The sequence below is a fragment of the Phascolarctos cinereus genome, unplaced genomic scaffold, assembly GCF_003287225.1.
Source record: "Phascolarctos cinereus isolate Bilbo 61053 unplaced genomic scaffold, phaCin_HiC Scaffold_2;HRSCAF=192, whole genome shotgun sequence".
In the NCBI taxonomy this organism is placed as follows: Eukaryota; Metazoa; Chordata; class Mammalia; order Diprotodontia; family Phascolarctidae; genus Phascolarctos; species Phascolarctos cinereus.
This window is the reverse complement of record NW_027555625.1, coordinates 42,374,349-42,399,086: the sequence shown is the minus strand read 5'-3', so window position 1 is coordinate 42,399,086 and position 24,738 is coordinate 42,374,349. Positions and strand designations below refer to the sequence as shown.

At 44.1% G+C, this 24,738-nt stretch overlaps 1 protein-coding gene across 1 annotated transcript; it reads left to right on the top strand.

Annotated features, from left to right (window-relative positions):
• Nucleotides 1-6,821: 6,821 nt before the first annotated feature.
• Nucleotides 6,822-24,365, top strand: GOT2 (glutamic-oxaloacetic transaminase 2). The gene is given in 11 exon segments (XM_020963573.2): nt 6,822-7,008; nt 15,628-15,784; nt 16,409-16,537; nt 18,735-18,794; nt 18,998-19,159; nt 19,457-19,561; nt 20,816-20,966; nt 21,516-21,526; nt 21,528-21,682; nt 22,564-22,714; nt 23,135-24,365. Coding segments are annotated over 11 exon segments (1,290 nt in total). The 5' UTR covers nt 6,822-6,922; the 3' UTR covers nt 23,258-24,365.
• Nucleotides 24,366-24,738: the final 373 nt, after the last annotated feature.

The window sequence follows — 24,738 nt, the reverse complement described above, 5'->3', positions numbered from 1 at the left end:
AGGGGAGAGGAGGATTAGTCACTGGGCACTGCCCTGGAGCAAAGAGCACTCTGTTGAAGGGCACCTATACCAGCCATGAAGTGAGAGAGACAACAGGGCACAGGTCTCTGGATGGGAGAGGGGGGAACTCTGCCTGCACAGCAAGGTGGGAGCTTGTGTTATTAGGCGTTAATTGTCCTGAGGGATCCTCATCATCGCCACCCACATCAGCTTCCATGTACAGTGATAGGGAAAGAAGTCCTGGTCTCAGCACAAAATCTCTATTGACTAGAGATCATATAGACCTTAAAACCTGAAGATGGAGGGAGAAAATAAGAACTTATTAAGTGCTTGCTATGTGCCAGACACTGGGCTGATAAGCATTTGACAATTATCTCATCAGATCTTCACAACAACCCTGGGAGGGAGACAGGGTCTTCACCATGCTCATTATCTGTTATTAAGGGAGAGGGGAGAAGGGTTGAAAGTGACTGGTGTCAAAAAAAAGACCATTAACAAGCATCAGTTAAAAAGAGAATAATTCCTCTATTGGCATGCAAGATCTTTAAGAGTAGGAATCACCTTGGTTTTATTATGGTGGTGTTGTCTTGTATCCATGGTGCTTAGCGCAATGTCTGGTATGTAGGAAGCAGCTAAAAAATTCTTTACCTATCATTCTCCTAACCACACATGCTCAACCCACCTCCCAAGTCTTGGTATTTTTACCTCCACCACATCCGCTCCTTTCTCTCTCCCTCCTGGCCACCAGCCTAGTCCATCTTCGTCACCTCTCTCCCGGACAATTACAAGGCAGTGGCCTCCTAATGGGTCTCCCTGCCTTCAATCTTGCCCTGTTCCAATCTATTCCCCACACAGCTACTAAAATGATCATAAGCTTATCAACTGATCTCCAATGATTTCCTTTGGGATCAAATATAAACTCCTTGGTTTGGCTCTTAAAGGCCTTAACAACTTGGCCCCAATCTACCTCTCCAACTTTGTGATACACCACTTCCCTCCCTGGACTCTGTGGTCTAGCTACACTGGCCTTCTCGCTGTGGAACCCCACCTCCCATCTCCGGGTCTTTACTTGGACTGTGTCCCATACTTGAAATGTACTCTCTCCTTTTTTTTGCCTCTTATTTCCCTAAAAATGCTACTCAAGGCTGTCTTCTGTACAAAGGAAGCCTCTTCTGCTCCTCAGAATTTACCTAATATTGTCTCCCCAAACAGAATGTAAGCTGCCTGAGGGCAGGGGCTATTTCATTTTTTTGTTTGTTTTTGGTTTTTTAGGCAATTGGGGTTAAGTGACTTGCCCAGGGACACACAGCTAGTAAGTGTCAAGTGTTTGGTCGGAGGCTGGATTTGAACTCAGGTCCTCCTGACTTCAGGGACGGTGCTCTATCCACTGCGCCACCTAGCTGCCCCGGCTATTTCATGTTTGTCCTTATATCTCCAGGGTTGAACATGGCGTTTGGCACACGGGGGGTGTTTAATATATTGGTTGGTTGTTGCCCTTCACACTTGAAGAGGACCAAAATGACATCACTATGTTGGGGTCAAGATACAGTGTTGTCCAACTGTGACTGATCACATCCACATCAAAAGCTTCCATTGGAGGCCTTCAGGAGAGTGTGTATTGTCCTGGAAACTGGACTTGACTCCTGCTTCTGCAACTCACTAGCTGTATACTCTTGGGCAAGTCCCTTAACTTCCTGAGCCTCAGTTTTCTCATCTGTAAAATGGGAATAAATATATTTGTACTACATCCCTCACAGTACTGTTGTGAGGATTAAATGAAAAAAAAATATGATGGTACTCTGGAATCATAAATAGCTACATACAAATATAAACAGCCCTGCTCAGCATATATTTCAGTTAGGATCTTTCCCAGAGCAGCTCAACCTTGGAAGCACCTGGCCTCCAAAAAGAAGAGAGAAAGATCTGCATACTGTCATAGGAAAGAGGTCAGTGATCAACTTATATTTCTAGACCAGCAGGGCTAAAATGTCTTTGGTGAGCCCTAGACCCAGTAAAGGCAGTCCTTCCCCACGACAGCAAACAGATGCACTTTTTTTTTCTCCTAAAAACTCTGATGTTTACCATTGCTTTGAACTGTCTCAGCTCCCCAAAGTTCCAGGCCTTATTGATCCCAACCCTGCTAATCATTCTTTACTTCATCTAACTTCCCTCCTTCATCTTGGAACACTCCAATGAGGTAATGTGTGTGAAAGTCGCCACAAGATGAAATTCATTGACCCAGTAGTGAGGCATTCCTCTGTGCAAAGCACTCTCCAAGGCACTAAACAGACTCCATCAATGGTTAAAGTAAGACTCTTGCCTTTAAGGAGTTTACAATCTTGGGGAGATAAGGCATAAGATAAAAGCCTATAAAAAAGTCTACAACTTCAGAATCAAACAATTCTGACTATTAGGTGACTGGCTCTTAGATATACCTTGGCAGTACCACAGAACCCCTTGGGGAAGTCTAGCCAACATCCTCTCGGTGACTGATTCCCCGTCACTGGCTGCCTGGCAAACATGGAGGCCAAGAGAAGTGATTTCCCTTCTGGTCTCCAGCTAGCAAGGTCAGCCTTGTCTCAACTCAGTCCTTTCTGTCACAGCTGCCCTTTCTGAAATGAGACCACTGCGCATCTCATGGTGTTCCGGTGCCAGCTGCTGGCCGAGCTGGGGTGAGGAGAGCAGGTGGCCATGTTTCTGGATTCCTGTGGGGGCACAGCTTTGGCCTGGCTCCATCTTATTAGGGAGTCCCAGAACTTGGCTTGTTGAGATCCCTCGGCTGTCATCCTGTCATATCAGAGGAGCCTGGGGAATTTGGACTCTAGCAAAAACATGGTTTTTTCTTTTAATGATGCCTTTTAATCCTTTCTGAAAGCAGGTATCTTTGTTCCTCTGGCTGAAGGGAAAGATGACAGCATTCCTACAGACAACCGAGAGGAACTGTGACTGGTTTCTTAAGATTCTTTCAAATGTAAGGAGGCTGGAGAAAAGCTATTTGGGACGAAGCTGACAAGGAACATGGGGTGAATTTGGTTTTTGCCCTTTTCTTCCTCTCCCAGAATGCCAGTTAAGAGCTGACTACATTCAGACTCACCAAATCATTAAGAGTGGGTGAGCAGGCAGATTCACTCTTTGCAACTCCAAACAAGAAGCTTAGGGAAATCCTACCACAAGTTTCATCCACCTGGGAACTTTTTCTGTACTTTCCAAGTCAGGGGAGTGGAGCCTGCTACAGAATCAAGAGATTGTTGATTAATATTAATATTAATTATTGAGACTATTATTAACATTAATCAATATCAGCCATATTTTCAATTCAAAGAACCACAGAATGTCAGAAATCATCTAGTCCAATTGCCTTACTTCGGGGGTGGGGCACCTGCAGCCTTAAGGCCACATGTGCCTTCTAAATCCTTAATCCTTAGAAGACCACATGTGGCCTTCTAAGTCCTTTAGAACTTGTTCTGTAAAATTTGGATTCAGTCAAAAGGCTGCGCTTAAGGATTTAGAAGGCCACATGTGGCCTTAAGGCTGCAGGTGCCCACCCCTGCCACACTTTGTAGATGAGAAAAATGACAGTCCCATGGAGAAAGAGTGATTTTCCCAAAGTCACCTTGCAAGACAAAAGCCTAACCAAGGCCAGAGTCCAGTCTCCTCTCCTTCAGGCCAGCGTTCTTCCCATCCTGAGATGGGAGTTCAGTCATTAAAAGATTTCAGTTTAGTTCCTGGCACAGTAGTATAGTAGTTTGTTGAAAAGAATTCATCAAATTCAGCTGAAGTGAAGGAGGCAGTTCTCAACTATTTTCTGCATTTACCATCTCCTTTCAAGAGGGGGAAACACTCAAGAAGCTTGCCAATTATCTATGCATGTGATTGGGGTTTACAGGGTGACACAATGTCCCTGTACATATAATATGCTTAATGGATCTTTGTTGAACCAGACTGTATCTAATGACTTCAAGCTGGTGCTCTTCCATCCCCTGAGGAAAAAAATCCTCCAGTTCAGAATCCCCCAAGGAATTTCCTATTTCTCTCTAGGAGTCAGCCCTAGTCTGTACAGCATCTGAATATTATTGAGATACATTAAGATGACAATGGAGACCATAAATTCAGTCAAGGGACAAGTTAAGTCTGGGATCTATGGAAGAGAAGATTGGGACAAAATGGAACAGGGAAAGAAAAAGAAGAGAATGAGAGAGGAAAATAAGAATAAGAAGAGAAACTCCTAAATGAGACCAATATTTTCAACCCATATCTCTGATAAAAGTATGATATCCAAGATATAAGGAAGGGATATAAATGTATAAAAACAAGAGCCATTTCTCAATAGGGAAAGTAGTCAAAGGATGGGAACAGATAAGACATTTTCAAAAGAAGAGATGTAAACTATCAAATGCCAGATGAGAGAATGTTCCAATTTGACATTTATCTTAAAAAGCCAAAACACTATACAAACTCTTTGCCCCTAAAGAGGTCAATGAGGGAAAGTCCCATATTTAGAAAAATATTTATATCAACCCTTTTTGTATTAACAAAGAACTAGAAAGTTAAGTGATTGCCCATCAATTGTGAAATGACTGAACACACTGTGGCATACGAATGTAACAGAATATTGCTGTGCCATAAGAAATGACAAATATGAAGAATTCAGAGAAACTTGGGAAGATCTGAATGAACTGATACAGAGCAAAGTAAGCAGAACCAAGAGACTTCAGTACTCTGATTAATGCAGTGCTTTCAGAGGACTAACCATTAAGCAGACAGTTTACTTTTTGGTAAAGTGGTGGAATATAGTAAGTGTGAAATGAAGCACATGTTTTCAGACCTGGTCGATATGTTGACTTTTCCTTGTTTGACTATAATTATTATTTGTTATTAAGGAAGAGTTGGAGAGAGAGGGAGCATTTCAAAGTGAGCAGTATCAAAAAGACCAACAAACATTAACTAAAAAGAAAATAAGAGTGGTAAGGAGAAGAGAAGCCAAGAGACGGAAGAGGAAGGGCCTGGGGGAATACAGAGAGAAGGGTGACAAAACATAACAAAAATGAAAAAAAGTTAAGAGTGATTTTGTAATGCAGAACATTATTTTGCCATTTAGGTAGTAGGGTCCTTTAAGCCATGGAAAGCAAAAGTTGGTGCTTCATCTTGCCCCAGACCTCTCTCCTTCTAAATCTAAACAATAGTGAAATGTACTCTTGCCTAGCTCAGCATAGCCCATACCTCCAGCGCAAATGGATAAGAAAACTTGCAACATTCACTGCTTTAGATAATTATGTTTATACCAGAGACCAGGACACCTGGACTGCTTTGTGTGATCTCTGACCTGTAATGATGGGGTGCTCGGGTGCTTGTGCTTGTACTTGTGCCCCAATTTCTCCCCAGTCTCAGAAACACTGTCTCTGACAACTGCTCCCCAGCCCAAGGACACTGTGCCTAGCAGTTATTCATGCATGGGCCTCAGCACGACCCTTATCTCTCTCTCCCTGGTACAGCTACACAGAGCTGGGCCCCTCAGGCCCCAGCCCTCAGATCATGTCTCTGGAAGCCTCCCAAGTCCTTAGTAAGTTCCTATCTTGTGAGAAAACTTTCCCTTGTTGCAGAGCATTCTCTCATCAAGACAGAGGGAGAGGGGTGTCCTTGGCCAGCCCAAGGACTCTTCCTCCTGCCAGACTCCAAAGATCCATCCCCCTCCCTGTCCCGTATATTCCCTGTACTTTCCCATCCATAGCCCCCAAAGTCACCTGCACGTTTGGATTACCTCATCAGTGTTCCTGGCATTTCTTTCCCATGCTCTTTTCCATATAAACCCTAGCTCTACCCCTGATTGGGCTGCTTGATTTGGATGTGCATACCCCTTGCAGCCGCACGCTAATAAATCCACATTTTAAATTACATCTGGGTCTCGCTCGCTGATTTCTCGGTACAACAATTTGAACAATACCTAAGACTGGGGTAGAAAAAGCAATAATGCTACAGATATTTGCTATTTCACCAAATCTTTTAGGTAAGAATAATCTTAGAGCCTTTTGCCAGGGGTTTTCCACGGCTGAGGGCGACACAAAAGAGGGATTTACAATTGACTTTCAGATGGGTACAAAAAGCAGAAACAGAGAGCCATCTCCTTCTTTTGCAGGGGTTTGATTCACGTGAAAATCTAGCCATTGGCCCTGAAAAACCAAGAATGAAGATTTAACTCATGTAGCAATGGCCTCTCCTAGTGGCTTTATGATGAAAATAGCAGCCGGCTAAGAAAACTTCTGTAGTAGAGAGTGTCTATGGCTCGATTGATGGAATGTGGTGTAAAAACCAAAGGTATCGATAAGGCTTCTTAAAATACAATCAATAGGCTTCCTATCTCCTACCATTCGGACACCAAACAAAAGTCGAGTGTCACTCCCGTGGTAAATGGAGGGGCACACAGAGAGTATTCACATAAAACACCTCAATATGAAGAGCCGGCTGTCATCAAGGACAGGTAGGACTGAGAAAAGATGGGCTGGTCCCGTGCAAAAGGGAGAGATAACGGTCTGATGGTCCTGGCGTTCCCCTGGCAACCAGAGGCATCCAACAAAGGGGAGAAGGTCCCATGGCATGGAAGGGGAGCGCAGGGCTGCAGACAAGAGTAGACTGTGACCGTGCAGTTGGCACAGCCAGAGGGAACACCGTACAACTACGGACCTGCCCCTGACAGCAGAAGAGAGGGGCGGGAGAGGCTGGGGCCCCGAAGGGCCTGCGCAGGGTCCTCCCGGTGCGCAGGGGGCGCTGCGGCGCAAGAGCAGCGCTTCCGGGGCGGTGCCTCTTGCGGAGCTCCGGGGGCGGGCTCTAGCTTTACCTTCAGCCGACCGGCAGAGGAGGTTCTGTGTGCCCGCGTCCGCCAGCCCTCTCGCCAGCAGTCGCTCAGCTCTCCATCTCTCTGCTCGCCATGGCGCTGCTGCACTCCTGCCGCCTGCTCTCCGGAGCCACCTCCTTCCAGCCGGGCCTCGGCTCGGCCGCCGCCGCCAGAGCCAGGTAAGGAGCTGAGGAGCGCCAGAACGCGCACGAGCCCCGTGGCCGAGGAATTTTGTCCTTCTGAGGCTGCCGGACGCCATGATGACGTCGGGCCCGGGGAGCCGGGACACGAGGCCGGCGAGGCTGTGCGCCCGCGGCTCGCCGATTGGCTCCGGCGGGCCAAGGGGGCGGGACTCGCGGCGGGGGCGCGCGTGCCCTTGAAAGGGCTCGGTGGAGGGCAGAGGGGCGTGCCCCCAGGGCCGGGCACGGTGGTGAACCCCGGGCATCCCTGGGGCCGGCCGGAGAGGGGACGGGGCGGGTAGTGCAGCACGGCCGGACCGGGGTGCTGGAAAGGGGCCAGACCCTCGAGCAGGGGGAGTGGCGCCCCGGGGTCCCTGCTAACTATTTCCTTTGAAGCCTTGTGTCTTTAAACTGAGGAGGGGTCTCGAGGCCTCTGCAGCCGCCCAGCCCCCAGCCTGCTTTCCCCCCCCCCCGCCGCCTTGGATTACTGAACTTCATCCTCCCCACGGAGGAGCGTGCTTCCTAATCCTCCGAAGAAGTGCCGCAGTTTAGGCCCCCGAGCCCGGCCGCGGGACCCTCCCCACTGTGATGCCCGCGGGGTCACGCGGGGCTCAGGTGGCTCCTGCCGCCCCAGACCTTTTCCAGCAGCCCCGGAGAACGAAACGCTTCTCATGGTGATGCTAACACGTTTCCATTCCTAATCCGGTGAATAGCAAAGGGGGGTCTCCAGTTTTTTATGAGCATAAAGGGAGACCAAAAAGTTAGAGAACTGCCCCTTGGATGGATGGATGAAAGCAGCAGACTCGCTTCCTTCTCTTCCCCGATGAGGGTGTCAACGGAAAAGCCTTGGACACGCTTAGGTAGTCTTCTGGACTCGGAGCTGTAGGGGAGCGGGGAGATCACCTGTTATAGAGGTGCTTTTTGTGTGGCAAAGCCTATGCGCTCCTCAGAATAATGTTTTTAAAATACGTTAGATTAAAATATGTAAGTTAAGTTGCATAGGTTTACAAAGGAAGCCGGAACACCAAAATATTTTTTATAAAGAAATGAATTCTCAGACCCCAGATTAAGAACCCTTGATCTCATAATCCAACCCAGTCAATGGATTCCACAAGCGAGATGCAGAGGTTTACCCCAACCTTCCCCACACACAACACAGACACATTTCCTTTCCCCTGATTTGTTTCTCATAATCAGTAGTCAAGGTCTGTTTTTCAGTGTCCTTTTCCCAGTGCATATAAAAATTATATGCATGCTATCCTGTAGTGGTTACAATGGAGCCTATTAAGTGTGCAGTAGTATTATGTCCTTTAAAAATGTACATATCTTAATTCAAAAATTCTTTATTGTTTAAAAAAAATTGCAAACCATCATCTGAGCCTTCAGCAAGTTCTTATCTTCCTGCTGGTCAAGGTCTTGCCTCTGTGTTGATGGCTGCTGGCTGATCAGGGTGGTGGTCTCTGAAGGTTGAGGTGGCTGTGGCAATTTCTTAAAATAAGAGGAGCATGAAATTTGCCTCATCAGCTGACTCTTGCTTTCATTTGAACGCTTAGAGGCCACTGGAGGCTTATTAATTGGTCTAATTTCAAATTATCCGGTGTTATAGTCAGCACACACATTTATGATTCATTGGTCCCCAAAACAATTACAGTAGTGACATCAAAGATCACTGATAGATCATCATAGCAGATATAATAATAATGAAAAAGTTTGAAATATTGCAAGAATTACCAAAACATTACACAGAGATATGGTGTGAGCATATGCTTTTGGAAAAATAGCATCGATAGACTTGCTGAAGGCAGGGTTGCCACAAACCTTCAATTTGTAAAACAGAAAATCACAGTATTGGAAGCACAACAAAACGAGGTATGCCCAGGGACTGGGAAAGTGCTGTTCCAAAGAAAATTTGGGAAAGGAATGGTTAATATGAGATGTACTAGAAGAGGAAAAATTTGAGATTCCACTGTAATAAAATGCTAAGAAACTTCTTTAGATACTAGCGGTGTGAGCAAAAGCAGGAATTACACCCTGTAAAGGTTGAGCATTTTCTGCAAGGCACTAAAGTCATGTTTAACTTATTCTTACAAAATAGGGAAACAAAGTTGGTAAAGGATTGGAGGGTGGTAAGATCTTTTTCATCAAACTTTTTAAAACCTAAATTGCTTTTTGTTGGTGTTATGCTAATTAATATGTTTTCATCCAGTGGCCAAATTACTTGTATTTGAAAAGAGAAATGGTTCCTTTTGACTAGGTGTAATTTTTTTCCTTAAAGCTAAGAAATTCATCTTTCTCTTCTGTTAGGGTGAGCAAGATAGAATAGAATCCTGGAGGAACCTAGTGTGACAGATGAGGGGCTAACTGACTTGCCTGTATGGCCTTCTCATTTTCAACTAATTTTTTTTTTTGCGGGGGGGGGGTGCCTAGGCAACGAGGTGAAGTGACTTGACCAGGTTCACACAGCTAGTAAGTGTCAAGTGCCTGGGACAGGATTTGAACTCAGGTCCTCTTGACTCCAGGGCCACTGCTCTATCCACTGCCCCACCTAGCTGCCTCCCTTATTCAACTATTTCTAATGCGTACCGTGAAATCCACTGTAGAGAAATAAAAGGTAGACTTTGTGCTTAGAGCAGAATTAAGGACATTGAAGTTCACCGGGTGAATCTGGATGTGGAGACTAGGGCTTTTTCAGAACAGCTCCCTGCAGAAAGTAAAATAAAGTTGGGGGCAGGGGGCAATATGTTGGAGGGGAAGGGTACAGAGCCATAAGTTCATAACTTGGTGGGGGAAGGTTTCACATTCTAAAATAAGAGATCGAGGGGCAGCTAGGTGGCACAGTGGGAGAGCACTGGCTCTAAAGTCAGGAGGAGCTGAGTTCAAATATGACCTCAGACCCAACACTTGACACTTACTGGCTGTGTGACCCTGGGTAAGTCACTTAACCCCAATTGCCTAAAAAAACCCCAATAACAATAAAATATGAGTTCATAGTAAGAGTCTGCTCAGATCAGATATAGAGCCATTCACTAAAAATTTCACTCAGTTGACACAGCTGATCTTCAGCCCACAGCATCTAATGGAGAATGTTGTCTACAATATCTCCAGAAGTAGGGTTGTTTGACACCTATAAAGTTAGAAGAGGTTTGAATGAAGCCCTTCTGTTAGCTTCACTTTGTCTGGCAAGTACTCCAAAATGCAAATGCACATCCTTCATTGTGAGTGCACAGTATATTAACATTCAGCCTTCTTGATCTTAGGTAAAATGTGCCTCTACATTTCTTCCCTACCCATCTGCTCAAATACAGTGTAGTCTTGGCTCACTTAGGGAGCAGCCCCCAGGGGATAAGGAAAAAAGGAAAAGGAAAGAAAACATTTAAGTGTCGACCCACCACTTGCCATACTGTACAAATATTTGATCCTCACGACAACTGGGAGGAGGGTGCTATTTTTATTCCTTTTTCAAAATAAAATTGGATAATAAGTGAGTTTTATCTTTGATATTAAAATGACTTTAACGTCCTTCCTCAGCTAGGTGGCAATGAAATAAGTAGGATAGGAACAAGAGCTACCTGTGACTTGTTTAGTCTCATCATTTCCAGTCTATCTGAAATCTATGAGTTGGAAAAAAAAATGAAAACTTTCTTTAGCCTCATTTTAGGCGCCTGTTCTTAGTACCTAATGATGTGTTCATTTCTGGAACTGTGCTAGGACATAACGTAAGGACACCAAGTTCTGAGACTTACACTAGATATTATAGGGATTTTTTCCCCTGGACTTTTAATGTATTTTCTGTCTACCAATTCTACTATTTATAGTATGTGTATTCACATACATGAAATAACGGGTACATCCCCTTCAAATGTGCATTAAGGCATATGACGTTAAAAGTTTTATGAAAACTATAGTTTTCATTTACTGAACACCTGACTCTCTGTTGACTTGCCTCTTACTGACCCTACCTTAAAATGACAGTCCTGCCAGTCCTGCCAAGACAGACAACAAGGCTCCCCAGCTCCCCAGCATGGACTCTAGCAGAACGTTCAAGTTCCTACTGGACCAAATAATGATCAAGAAATCCGGCAAGAAACTATTTCCTCCCCAGAACCACATAAAAAGTTAACCAGAAGCCCAAGTGCAGTAGGAAAGAGTGCCCACCAGTTCCCCCGAAGGTAACCAGACTTCCTGGGATATTGCATCCAGAGATAGAGAACGGCAGGCTCACTGAGAAAGCCTCAGGGTAGGAATTGGAAGCTCCAGGCAAACCAGCGTGGTGCCACATTACTCAGACAGGCTGGGCCCAGGCCTCTGAGAGAGATCTCTGAAGATAGAGTGAACTTCAAAGAGCCAAGGGGCCTCACCCTGAGAGATTGAAGTGCCCACAAGAACTCATGGTACAAGACCAACCACCCCACCTAAAAGCACAGCAGGAGGCAGAGTGAAACCCTGTCCAACAAACGGACCCCCCCTGAAAACTAAAATAGTTCACACAGAAGTCAGTGACTCCGTAAGACAGCAATAAGTATTAGAACAAAATAAAAAGACGGAAAAATAGAAGAAAATGCAAACTAGATGTTGCTTGGTTTTGTTTTTAACTGACCTGGAAAACAGGTCAAGGAGAGATCATTTAAGAATCATTGGACTTCATGAAAACCATGATTTTTTAAAAATCCTGGGCACAGTAGTTCAAGAAGTCATGAAAGAAAACTGCCCAGATCCATAAGATCCAGAAATCAAAATGAAGGTGACAAGAATCCACTGATAACCTAAAAGAAACCCCCGAAGAAAAGGTCCCAGGATCATCTTGGCCAAAATTCAAGGCTCCCATGTCAAAAGAAAAATACAACAGGCATCAAAAAAGAATCCGAATACTCTCCTCTCTAAGTTTTCATGGCACTGTGCTCTCCTACCTGTCTGACATTTATTCTGTCTCCTTTGTTGGATCTTCATCCAAGTCACCCCACTACCTTTGGTGGTACCTCAAGGCTCTGTCCTGGGCCATTTTATCTTATCTCCCTTTATCTCATTTCACTTGGTGATCTCATCAGCTCCCCTGTTTTTAGTTAACATCTATGTGCAGATGACTCAGTACTATCTAGTGACTCTGTTCTCTTTGATTTTCCTTTCACAAGAGACTCCTGTATCCTTCCTCCCAGCATTTTCCCCATCTGTCCATCTCCCCTCCCTGGCTTCCTTCACATCTCAGGTAAAGTCTCATCTTCTGTGCTTCCTTAACGCTAGGGTCTTCTCTCAGAGATGACTTCCAGATTGTCCTGTATTTCTCGTCTGTACCTAATTGTTTGCACATTGTCTCCTCCATCAGACCGAGATTCTTGAGGGCAGGGATCATCTTTTGTCTTTCTTTTGGCGGCCATGGAACCCCAGGGTCCCACCCGCTCCCCTTCCCACACTTAAAACTCTGGCTCGTAGTAGGTGCTTAACAAATGAATGCTGACTGGTAGGAAACCCTGGAATATACTTCCAAAAGGAAAAGAGATAGGATTACAACCGAAAATAACTTAACCAGCAAAGCCGAGTATAACCCTTCAGGGGAGAAAAAGGGGCCTATAATGAACAGAAAAGCTTTAAGATATTCTGGTGGCAAGACCAGAGCCAAGTATGAATTTTGACATTTAACTTGTTCCGAGTTCTTCATGGTGAAACATGCTGCCTACCTTGTGACAGAAAGGCAGTGGACTTAGAGTGCAGATTGAGACATATTTTTTGGACATGTCTAATGTTGGGATTTGTTTTGTATGACTACATGTTTGTAATAAGGGTTTTATTTTTCTTAGTGGGGAGGGTGGTGTTGGACAGGAGACAGGGAGAAAATTTCTTCAAAAACAAAAGTCCAGAGAAACATAGGTCATTATTTTTTTTTTAACAATTAAAAGTTCAAACCTGGCCTCAGATACTTGACACTTACTAGCTGTGTGACCCTGGGCAAGTCACTTAACCCCAATTGCCTCGCAAAATAAATGTCCCTTAACCTCCCCAGTGTATTGAGGGAATTAAATGAGGAAAAACAGAAGACTGGGATTGGGGTGGAGGGGTGGATTAGTTTTGTTCTCAGGGTCTGAATAGAGGGGAAAGGAATATTTCAAGGAATACAGGCATATTCATACACAAAGGAAGAAGGAAGGAGTATAACCACACCATTGGGATTCATGAGAAGAAAACTGTACAAACATGTGGGAAGGGCTGGGAGGAGTAAGGATCGTAGGAACCTCACTCTGGAGTGAAATGGATGGTGGAGAGTTGAGTGTGTGCACCTGTGAGCACACAGACAACAAGTTGGGTGTAGAAACACATCCAATTCAGCTGGGAAACTAGGGGTGGGAGGGGTAGTTAAGAGGGAGGGAATAGCCACAAACAAGAAATGGTGAAATAGAAAATTTCAAAGAATCCTGGATAGTGAGAACTGATGCAGGGTGAAGGGAGCAGAACCAGAAGTTTATGCAAGTATCATAAAGGTCCAGGAGACTGAAGGACTCTTAGAGCATTGACCAGTTGTGTCTTCTGAGGACCCATTTCACAGACCTAATGAACAAGGTGTAGAGGCATGCATCTTTGGACCTGGACACTGGCTGCCTTCGCTTGGCTCATTTGTCACAAAAGGGAAGGGAGAGGATTGTCCCTTTGCATTAATGGGGAAGGAGGGCAACATAGGGAGGGTGAATTAACAATAGGGATGCAAAAAAAAGACCATTGTGCACAGAACAGAAAGAAACAGAGGAGCAGGGCAGTTTTGAAAGTAACATGTAGGAAAGCATCTGGATTAGCAACTTAGTAATAATGATTAGCAGATGGAAAACAACTTTCAGGTATCATCAAGTCAACAAACATTAAACCCCAGTTACTATGTGGCATACATTTTAAGTGCAAGGGATAAGAAGAAAAGGCAAAAAACAATCCCTGATCTCTAGGAGCTCACAGTCTAATGGGTGAGACAATGTGCAAAAAAAAATGATGTGCTATAGAAGATAGAGAAGAAGCATGAGATGTAGCCCCTTTTCCTGGGAAACTTGAGTTTCTTCCTCATTTTTCTTCCAAAATTTGCTAGCATTCCTAATAAAGCCAAACTGTAATTTGCATGTTTCCTCCATGTTCTTTTTAAATTGAATGTTGTCTGTTGTGTCAGTAATGAAAATGTACTTTCCAGACCCCCACACACAAAAGGTGCCTTTTGCAAAAACCATCAAGTAGTGTGACAGTGAGTGATAGTACAGCATTACTTTCTACTTTTGTAGTTTACCAATGAATAGACAAAAAGCATATTTCCTTAAACGGCAATGGTATGGTACTATTGTGGACTAGTTTTTTGCCTGAATTTTGTTCCCTCTTGTTAACTTTATATGGTATATGGGATGGATCTTGTTCTCTTAACTATATTTTCTTCAGTCTTCATTACATACAAGCCATCCTATATTTCTTTGCATAACATAGTTTGTTCAGATATTTTCGTCATTTGGTAAATTTTCTTGAACTGCTTTCTGGTGGAGGTATGAGTAGTAAAACTGCCCAAAGCCAAGTAGTGGAAGTGATAAGAGCAGAAAGTAAAAAAAACCTGGAAAGTCCAGAAATTAAATCTGCCCCCAGAATAACAGTCTTATCTCATATTGGTAATAAGGATTTAGAGCTCAGAAGGATTTTAGAGAGAATCTGGGCCACATAGGAAGGGATCCCTTTCAAAATACATTGACATAGAAAACCACAAATTAACATCATCTGTGTTGTATTTCTATTTGTTTTGTTCAAAATTTCCCAGTTACGTTTTAATTTGTTTGGGGCAGTCCTCTGCTCTAGGCCAATGACCTCATTTCCCCATGAGAAAATGGAACCCAGAGAAGGGAACTGGCCTCCTGGGTAGCCTTGGGCAGATAAGTAACAGAGCTGGGTTTTAAAATCCAGTGCTGTTTCTGCCACATCAAGAATTTTTGCCCAATTGTGGGAGCACAGACTTGGTATTGAATAGTTTCATTTAACCCTGTAACCAACTGTGCTGACCCTTCTTGTGTAGAGCAATTGGAAGAGTGAGCCATTGAGGAAGAGCAAGTTTCTTTGGTAGAACAATTAAGTAGGTTGGTCAACGAGGTGAGCCAAAGATAGCGTACTTGGAACTATGCTTCTCTAATAGGCATTTAATAAATATTTGATCTCATTTGGCAGCTAATTGCCCAGCAAACCTAGACTAAGTTCTTTTATCTAGAGCGGGGATGAGGAACCTGTGACCCGTGACCTTGAGGCCAAAGGTTCCCCACCCCTGAGCTAGAGTCACCTGGAAACATGAGAGAACTGAAGTCTTGAATATGCAATGGTATAAAATGCTTTCTCATAAAGAAGTAATAGAACCTTTCTTATGTTAGTGGGTTATGCCTTGAAGCATTTTTATATCTTGTTAAACACTTGGAATTCTATAAAGCTCATTTTGCCAGAAGGCTGGTCATGAGACCAAGAAGTACATGTGCTTGCCCTTTCTGTAAAAGAGATCCCCTGCCTGCCTTCTCACTTGGAGATTGAACTACTAAATTAGGGCTCTTTTTATTCTTTTTTTTTTTTTTTTGGAACTTGAGTTGGGGAAGGGTGGATGACTTCATTGATGTCCTGTAATTCTCATTTTAGCTCTTGGTGGACCCACGTAGAGATGGGCCCCCCTGACCCTATCTTGGGGGTTACGGAAGCATTTAAGAGGGACACTAACAGCAAGAAGATGAATCTGGGAGTTGGGGCCTACCGAGATGACAGTGGGAAGCCTTATGTTCTTCCAAGTGTCCGTAAGGTGAGCTTGGCGTGGTCACTTTGGTACAGAGCATTGAAGGGAATTAGAAGACACGGGTTCTGGTTCTAATTTTAGTCTCCTTGGGCCTTGTAGTTTCCCATTTTTAAAATGAAGGGACTGAGCTAAATGGTCTCTAAGCAGAGTTACACAGAAAGCATTTGTGTGCCATGGGCTCATTGGAAAATTGTGCCTCTGATGTGTTACTCTCCATTTCAGATTTCCAGTGTAAACCTAACCATATGTGCCATATGGAGTAGAATTTTTGGAATTAACATGTATGCACTTAGAATGCATAATGAAAGGCAGCCTGACAGTGAACAGAAGGGGGCCAGCTTTGGGGCCAGAGTGACCTTTCAGGGCTCCAGACCACTCTTAAGACAAAGAATCACCCTCTGCATTTGGGAAGGGCAGTCTCCTCACCAGGGAGCTCTCATACTGATGAAATCTCAAGTCCAGACTTATTGGTTGTTGTTTGAAAGATGCAGCACATTCTGTGGCATCATGAAGACATTACGCTCCTCAGAACCAGCTTTTTGCATGACATCATGTGCTGGGGGTGGGGAACAAGGGTGGCAGCCAGGGTTTCAGGAGAATCTCTGACATCTTCCTGTTCCTCCATTGCAGGCAGAGGCTCAAATTGCAGGGAAGAACATGGACAAAGAGTACCTGCCCATCGCAGGACTGGCTGAATTTTGCAAGGCATCCGCAGAGTTGGCCCTGGGTGAAAATAATGAGGTTCTGAAAAGCAGTCGAGTAAGTCAAGGAAATTTCCACTTCCGTAAATGCCAGGGCTTCATTTTTGTTTCTCCCATTAACTTTACGCTCAAATGTCTGTAGTGATTCTTCAGAAGTGGCCACAATCACAGTTTCAGGGTTGTGCCAGTTATTGATTTGCTAATCAGTAAGTTTTGTCCCGTCTACTTTCAGCCTACGTTTCTGTTGCTTTTACATAGAATGTATTTGAGAAATCTCAGTATAGACCTGAGGGTCCAGTCATGTGCACCCCTGGTATTGTAAGCCCCCAAATCCTAAATAGAGGAATAGAAAGGGACTTGTCACACATTGAGAAACATGGGCCTACCCTTCCTTGAGACTGACCTTGGGAAATGGAGGAAGAGATGAGGTTTCTTGAAGTTCTTCTAGGCACTTGCTTGCCTTTTTTATTTTTTAAGTTAACTAGTCTTACCTACTAGCAAGATATAGTTACATTAGTCAAACTGAGAGCCATTCCTTTGACAGAAGCCTGGCACATGTGGGCAGGTGGTATACAGCCAGGTAATAAAAGAGGCACCAACCAGGTAAGGACGATTGGCTTGGCAGCAGTTTAAACTAAGCAAAGTGAACACAGGGCCAGAGTAAATCATTACTGGCAGTAAACAAGTCCTGTTTGTAAAGCCAACTGACCTAAGGTCGTGTGTGTTAGAGCTCATAAGCTCAGGAAAAAAGCAAACAGTGTCTTCCGTGACCCGAGTAATAACATTAAAAGCCCTGATTTGTGGGGGGCGGGTGGTTGAGTCAGCAGACCTTAGAACTCTTGGTGTTTGATTTAGGCACTTTGGGTCCCAATTTGCGTATTACCACTGACTTGGGGTCTGTGCCAGTTTCTCCGTCTTCATGTTGGAGGCAAAATCATGGCATAGTCATTAGGATTTCACCAGTATTTGGAGATTTCAGTGTCTTTGCATCTAGAGTTAACTTGTAATCTGAAGGATGATTTTGTAATATCCAACATGCCTAAGATTGCAGAGGGAAATGTAGGTTTGTGGTTTGGGGTTTCTGTTGTTTTTAATTTAGTCCAAGGAACTCTATATTAAGCATTTATGTAGCACTTGAAGCACTTGCAAAGCATTTTGCAAATATTATCTTGTTTGATCCTTGCAACAACCCTGGGAGGTAGGTGCTGCTATTATCTCCATTCTACAGTTGAGGAAACTCAGGCAGACAAGGATTAAGTTACTCACCATGGGTCACACAGCTTAGGAAGAGTCTGGGGCTGGCTTTGAACTCAGGTCTTCCTGACTGCAGGTACCACACGCTATCTGCTGAGCAAACAGACTATTTGCTAGATTGCTGGCTTTGTGTCTTTGAGCTCTGCCACCTCTCCCCCACATTCTGAAAGCCAGGGGCCGCAGAACACAGGCTGTGAAAGGTCCAGCCAAGCTGGAAAGTCTTTGGTTGTGGGTCCATGAACAGGCTCTTTCTCCCAGCTAAGGCCTCTACCCGCTGCAAGGTGATGAGTCTTTCATAAGCGTCAACTCTTTTAAAAAAAAAAAAACATTGGTTAGCTGTAGAAAAACTAGGGTCTGTATCATTGGGAAGTGTGCCCACAAATGGCATCACAGATCCATGACATGCAAGTGACCCTTGGAGAAGCCATTGAAACTCTGAGCTTCAGTTTCCCAGCCTGTAATAACAGCTAAGACTTTGGGTTTGAAGGAGCTTTAAAAGTCACCTCATCTTCATTTGAAGATGGGGCCAGGGCCGCAGAAGTAGCAGGTAGCCAAGCCTAGATTCGGGGCCCTGGTGGTGGGAGGCAGGCTGGTCACTCTTGGATGGCTCTCAAATAAGAGGCTAATGTTGACCCCCCTTTAGCACCTTATTTCCATCTATGTGTAAGGCCAAGGAAAAGTTCTTGACTTCTATATACCTTCTTATATCCTGTATATTATGAAAGTTTTATAAACTTAAAAGCCTTCTGAAATTAATTCAGCTTTTGTGCTCAGGTGAGACTGGTTGGTCAACCCATCTCATTGCTATGTGAATGGGTAGTAGGGCTTAGTCCAGTGACTGCCTATTCAAGGTCTCACTTTGGAATGTGATTTCAGCTTCTAAAATGAGGTATGGTATTAGGGGCAGTGGTGGCTAACTGTTCTGCTCTATTTAAATCATGTTAATTAATACTGTACAAAGAGGTCCTCTCTTTGACTGGCTTTTTTGTCTCTTTTCTTAGAATGCCACCGTGCAGACCATTTCTGGAACTGGAGCACTGAGAGTGGGAGCCAGCTTTCTGGTGAGCGTAGAACTCTTGGGTTTGATAACGCTCCTTTTCAAATGAAAAGCACTGCTTCTCTTCTTGGATTAGAGTTTTACAAAGTACTTCTTAGTAGAAGGGAATCTTTCCAGGGAAGGCAAATAAACAGTGATAACTGTGATATTTAAATATTTCTTTTCTTTATTTTTTCTCTCTTGCCCATTCCTCGCCACATCTTTTAGCAACGGTTCTTCAAATTTAGCCGGGAAGTCTATCTCCCAAAACCATCCTGGGGAAATCACACTCCCATCTTCAGGGATGCTGGCATGCAGCTGAATGGCTATCGCTACTACGACCCCAAGACTTGTGGCTTTGACTTCACTGGAGCCTTGGAAGACATTTCAGTAAGTATGGCTTTCAGGGAAGAGGAAGAAGCACATGGAAAAAATGGTGGACAGTGGGTGTAGGTTTCTTGAAACACACTGACGCGTCACATTCAGTTCAACCAGTTTTTAAATATTAAATGCCTGGTAGGTGCAAGACCCTGAGAATACAAGGATACAGACTGGTATAGCCCCTGCCTTCAAGAAGCTGGTGTTGTACACATTTGAGGTTGCTTTTGTAGCTGATGCAATATGGCCCATTCACCGTAAAGCAACTTCAAGAGTTAATGGTGTGTTTGTTTTTAATCCTCTGTGTAGAAAATTCCAGAGCAGAGTGTCATCCTTCTGCATGCCTGTGCTCACAACCCCACTGGAGTCGATCCTCGTCCTGAGCAGTGGAAAGAAATAGCATCCTTGGTAAAGGTGCGTTGTCTAGGATGGGCCGGCCACACGCAGCAAGATAATCACAGCAGAAATTGGCTACAGTTGAACTTGCACTGGGTTTATACACCCAGGCGAACTGGGTGGGATTTGGAGGTGACAGAAATGTAGCGTTAATTAGAATGATTGTGGAAGGGAAGCACATCACGGTCCCTTCATCTCTGGTTCCCTCTTACGAGAACTCTAGCAGCCAAAGCCTGGTAACATCTCAGCACGGTACCTGACGGGGTTATTGTAGCAAGTCAATAAGATCTCTCTAGTGGCAACGTACTTTATGGGAGGCGGCTTGTTACAGTGTAAAGAGCCCTGGGATTGGAGTCAGGGAAAACTGAGTTCAGATCCTGCCTCATACACTTTATGGCTGTGTGACCCTGGGCACATTCCTGAATCTGTATACATCTGCATAACCAGGATAATGGTACCTAGTGACACAGTTGTTGTGAGGATTAAATGTTATCACGTCTATAAAGTTCTTTGTAAATCTTAGTAGCTCATGTTTCTGTAGCTCATGATTATTAAAAAGCATGGGATTAGCTCTGGCTAACTAGGATGTTGAAGAAATTAAATTGATTCCACATCATTTTATAATTGATTCTGTTCTGTAATTGATCCTGTCTTGTATTACTACCTCACTTTTTCTTCAAGTTCATTTAAAGGTATAATTGTTTTTTAAAAAAATTGTTATCTACCATACCTTATCTTTAAAGACCTACAAGCTGATCTGGTAAATTTCCACGAGATATATTGTCTATCCTTGCCTGTCCTTATACAATTAAGGAGAGTCTTATCTCCATAACAAGATCTGAAAGATGGGGTGGGTCCCATAAAACAATTACCATTCCTTAATTGTCAAAGAGGGGTGTTACTAGCCTCATGTGGGTGCTAGCCTGATTTCTTTAAAATAGTCACCTCCCCACCCTCACGATGCTGTATGCCCTGTAACCAAATTGTCTTCCCCAACCACCCAACTCCCCAGAATTCATAGTAAGGCTGAGGAGCCCTACCGCAGCATCTTTTGGTCATTAAGAGAGGCCATTGATGCAGTTTATTGGTTCCCGCTAACCTAACTAATAAAGTATTGTCTCTCGGTTCACCTTAAATTTCTAACATAACAATATTTAAAATGTACGCATTTAGAGTACATGGTGATGCCACTCAGTGAAATGCAGTCAGGTAAGATTTCTCTGTGGAATCTTCAAAATGACTAATGAAAACTTTGTTCTGATTCATTCGTAGCAAAGGAAACTCTTTGCCTTTTTTGACATGGCATACCAAGGCTTTGCCAGTGGAGATGGCAACAGGGATGCCTGGGCTGTTCGCCACTTCATTGATCAGGGCATTAATGTGGCTCTCTGTCAGTCATATGCCAAGAACATGGGCCTGTATGGTAAGCAGGGATACTTGGTTGATTGGTTTTCCCATTGGGTTCCAAGAAGGATTAGGGGTGGCAGATACTCTATAGAGGGAGACTTGGAATTCATTTGATGTAGCCCTGTTTTTCATATTACATTTTACCTATTAGAAAAAACTTGGGATCTAGAGGAATTAACTGACAGTTTTGTCAGATTAGTCATTGTTGCCGTGTTAACTTCTTCCCAAGTATCTAATCCAGTAAAGATAACCAGCTACCTCTCTTGTTCAGTAAACTGGTCTGCGTGGAATAGTTGGAAGTGACCTAGTGATAATGTTCATCATTGTGTCCTGTAGAAATGGACTAATCCTGTTTTGTTTTGGGGGGGGTAGGGGGGAGCATCATCTAGGCTTCTTTTGTGCCTGGATCAGTTATCACACGTTGGTCAGAATGACTTTTTTCCGTCAAGGACAAATTGTTTGTGGTGCCTCTGCTTACAGAAAACTGTGGGGTAAATTCAGTGTCTGCTCTGGCAAAGTAAATGTTAAAAGGTCTAGGTGATGTGTAACCTGCCTTGTCTTCCAGGTGAACGTGTGGGGAGCCTTTACCATGATTTGTAAAGATGCTGATGAAGCCAAAAGGGTAGAATCCCAGTTGAAAATCCTGATTCGTCCCATGTATTCCAACCCCCCTCTCAATGGGGCCCGAATTGCCACCACAATCCTGAATAGTCCTGATCTGAGGAGCCAATGGTAAATGTCCGGTGCTACTTCCTGTTCTCTGACCCATGCCTCCAGCTGCCCTTCAGAGCTATAGAAATAGCTCTGAATAGTATTGGCTTCCAGTGCGGTTTAGAAATGGCCAGTTACCTTATGGGAGGCACAGTCATCTAAGACCATAGTTTGAGAGTAGAAGGAGGTCATCTAATCTGAGGCCCAGAGAAGCAAAATGATTTGAACCCAAGACCTCTAATTATAAATCCCTTTCCTATATAGCACGCTACCTCATTTTGTCCCTGTAGTCATGTGACACCTTTTCCCATACCAGGGAAATTTTAGACGAGACAAAAACCTGTGAGGCAATCATAACATTTCTCATGCCAACATTTCTATGTACTTTGAACATTGAAACCCAAAGGCCCCTAGGGAAGAGTTCAAATTGACACAGTGAATGTAGCAAGGCACCCTTACTTTTCCCTTTGGTAACGTCTAGGATTGATTTTAAATGATGTTCTCTAGAAATGTATTAAGTACAACATGTAGGATTCTCAAAGGGCCTAGACTCCAAGTAGCCTAGAATGTAAGAAGTAAATGGCTTATGCAAGATGCTGTCTACTGTCTCTTCTTAGGGGGAAAAAAATAATAAAATGAAGAGGGGCCCTCTCTCCATAGCTAACTAGTATCTAGAGCTTTACAGAATCAGCAGAAAAGGAGTTAATGGTTCACCAGCTCCATTGACCAACTTGTCTGCATCCTTAGACATCAGTGACTGCAGCTGCCTTGGTCAAAATAGCGTTCTTCCCAGGCAGAGCAGAAGGCTGTGAGACGGTCTCCTCACATGGGAGTTAGAATTAACCATGGCTCCTGTCAGAAGGAGGCTGGAGTTGAATGGAGTGATTCTCTTTTTCTTCTAGGTTGCAAGAGGTCAAAGGCATGGCAGATCGCATCATTGGCATGCGAACCCAGCTGGTTACCAACCTCAAGAAAGAAGGCTCCTCCCACAACTGGCAGCACATCACTGACCAGATTGGCATGTTTTGTTTCACGGGCCTGAAACCTGAGCAGGTGTGTGGGCTGTCGGAAGACTCCCTCCAGGGTCAAGGGTGGGGTTGTCATGAGGGTTGTTGAGATGTTCTGCAGGTTAAAGGGGGAAAGGGCTTATGAGAAAGAGGAGAAAGACTGAGTCTTTTTCCTTAGAATAACAATGTTAAACAAGCTGTGATTGTTTGCAAGGAAAACACGGTTCTTTCTGATTTTTCTATTAAATGCTACATGTAGGATTTTTAACCTGTGATTTGTGTAAGGCTTTACCTTTTTACCTCTAGCGTCATTATATGTGGTCTTCTTCTTTGTCATTTTAAAGCAGCATAATATGCTAGAAATTGCAGAGAGAGCATGTATGATAGATAGCAATGCACTTTAGTTGATCAGGAGGTAAGTCTTCCCAAACCAGTAAGCAATGCCCAGTCCCCTCTCTTTTTGCAGGTGGAACGGCTGATCAAGGAATTCTCCATCTATATGACAAAAGATGGCCGCATTTCCGTAGCAGGCGTCACATCAGGCAACGTGGGCTACCTTGCCCATGCCATTCACCAAGTAACCAAGTAATTCTGCCTGGCGAGACGGAGCAGAGACGACCTTCCCACCTCCAGACTCTGCTGGCTGAGATCCAGAGAGATGATGGAGCTGGCGAAGATAGGAGCGGCGTGAGAATTTCTTTCAACCACAGTGCTTAATGCTCAGCCATTGAAAGGGTCTCAGGACAAGACCTGAGAGTAGGCTAAAGGCATCCAGAACTAGTGTTTGGAGCTTTGGGGGTCTAACCCGAACTCCCCAACCCATCCTCCACAACTTTTCCAAAACATTTTATGTTTACAGGAACTCTACCAAAAATCCCACCCAAAAATCACAAGTGCTCGCCCTCTCCCCTTCCCCCAGTCTTAAATCTCTGGCATTACAGTGTTGTTCGAGAGCTTTAATCTAGGTAACAAATATCACTTAGCCCGCTGAACCAAAATCTCTGTGGTGCTAAAAGCTCCCAAAGAAGGCTTGCCCAGTTCTGGCTCCCAGCTCTAATGAGAGGCCTCCCATGGCTGATAGAGGCACCTCACATCGCAGTTTGTTTTTGGAAATCGTAGATGCTGCTGTTGCACAGCATCTTGGCTTCCAGAAATAACAGGAAAGGGAAGTGGCTCTCACCCATTGGACAGCTAAGACTTTTAACTCTCCCCTCCTCCCCAATTTTTATTGCTGTCCTTTCCCTTTGACCCAAAGATCCAAATCTGCCCTAATTTCTCTCCCTCCCTCTGCTCAAATTAACCTTCAGACTCTTCCTATCAGGATCCATATACTTGGAGAATTAAGTAAAATGTAATTTAAGAAATGAGCATGTGCTCTCCTCCCCTTTCTCAGCAAAAGATGGAGGAGGGGAATTCGATAAAATGTCTGCACTTTAATATTGGTGTCATTGTAAAGTTTTTCATCGTCCCTGTTTCTGCCACCTCCCCACCAGACCTCATCAGTGTGGTTGTGCACCAAATAGCCTGTTCGTGACAAGTCTGTATGGAGCATTCAGTCCTGGGAGATGGGTATTGTGAGCTGTGGTTGTAAGCTTCTCTGTGTTGCTGGCTGAATTCAAAGATCACCCTCCATTGTAATCACATAGGCCTTTATGCAGCCTGGTTTCCCTGTTACAATAAAATTATTGTAGATTGGATCACTGTCTCCAAGGCTTTTTTTTCAAGGAGAAGCAGGGGTGGGAAAAGGTATCAGCTGCAGTAGCCTATAACTAACACTATATTCAGCTCACCCCAAAAAGCTAATGAATATATGATGATAATCTGGGCCAAAGTTGAAACCAAACTTGCGCATTCATCTTTTTTTGTGCAAATTGTCCTCTGCAAATATATTGGTTCTCTGTGAGGTAACCACCAGAAGGGAAAGTAATGTTGCTGCTAGGATACTTTTGGAGGTAGGCTGTGGATGATAGCACAATATTTAGTAGTTTCCCTGCCCTGCTTTCACATTGTTCCTTTGCAGCTATTGCTGCCTGGTATGTGCACAATATTCCTTATGGGGATGCTGTGTGT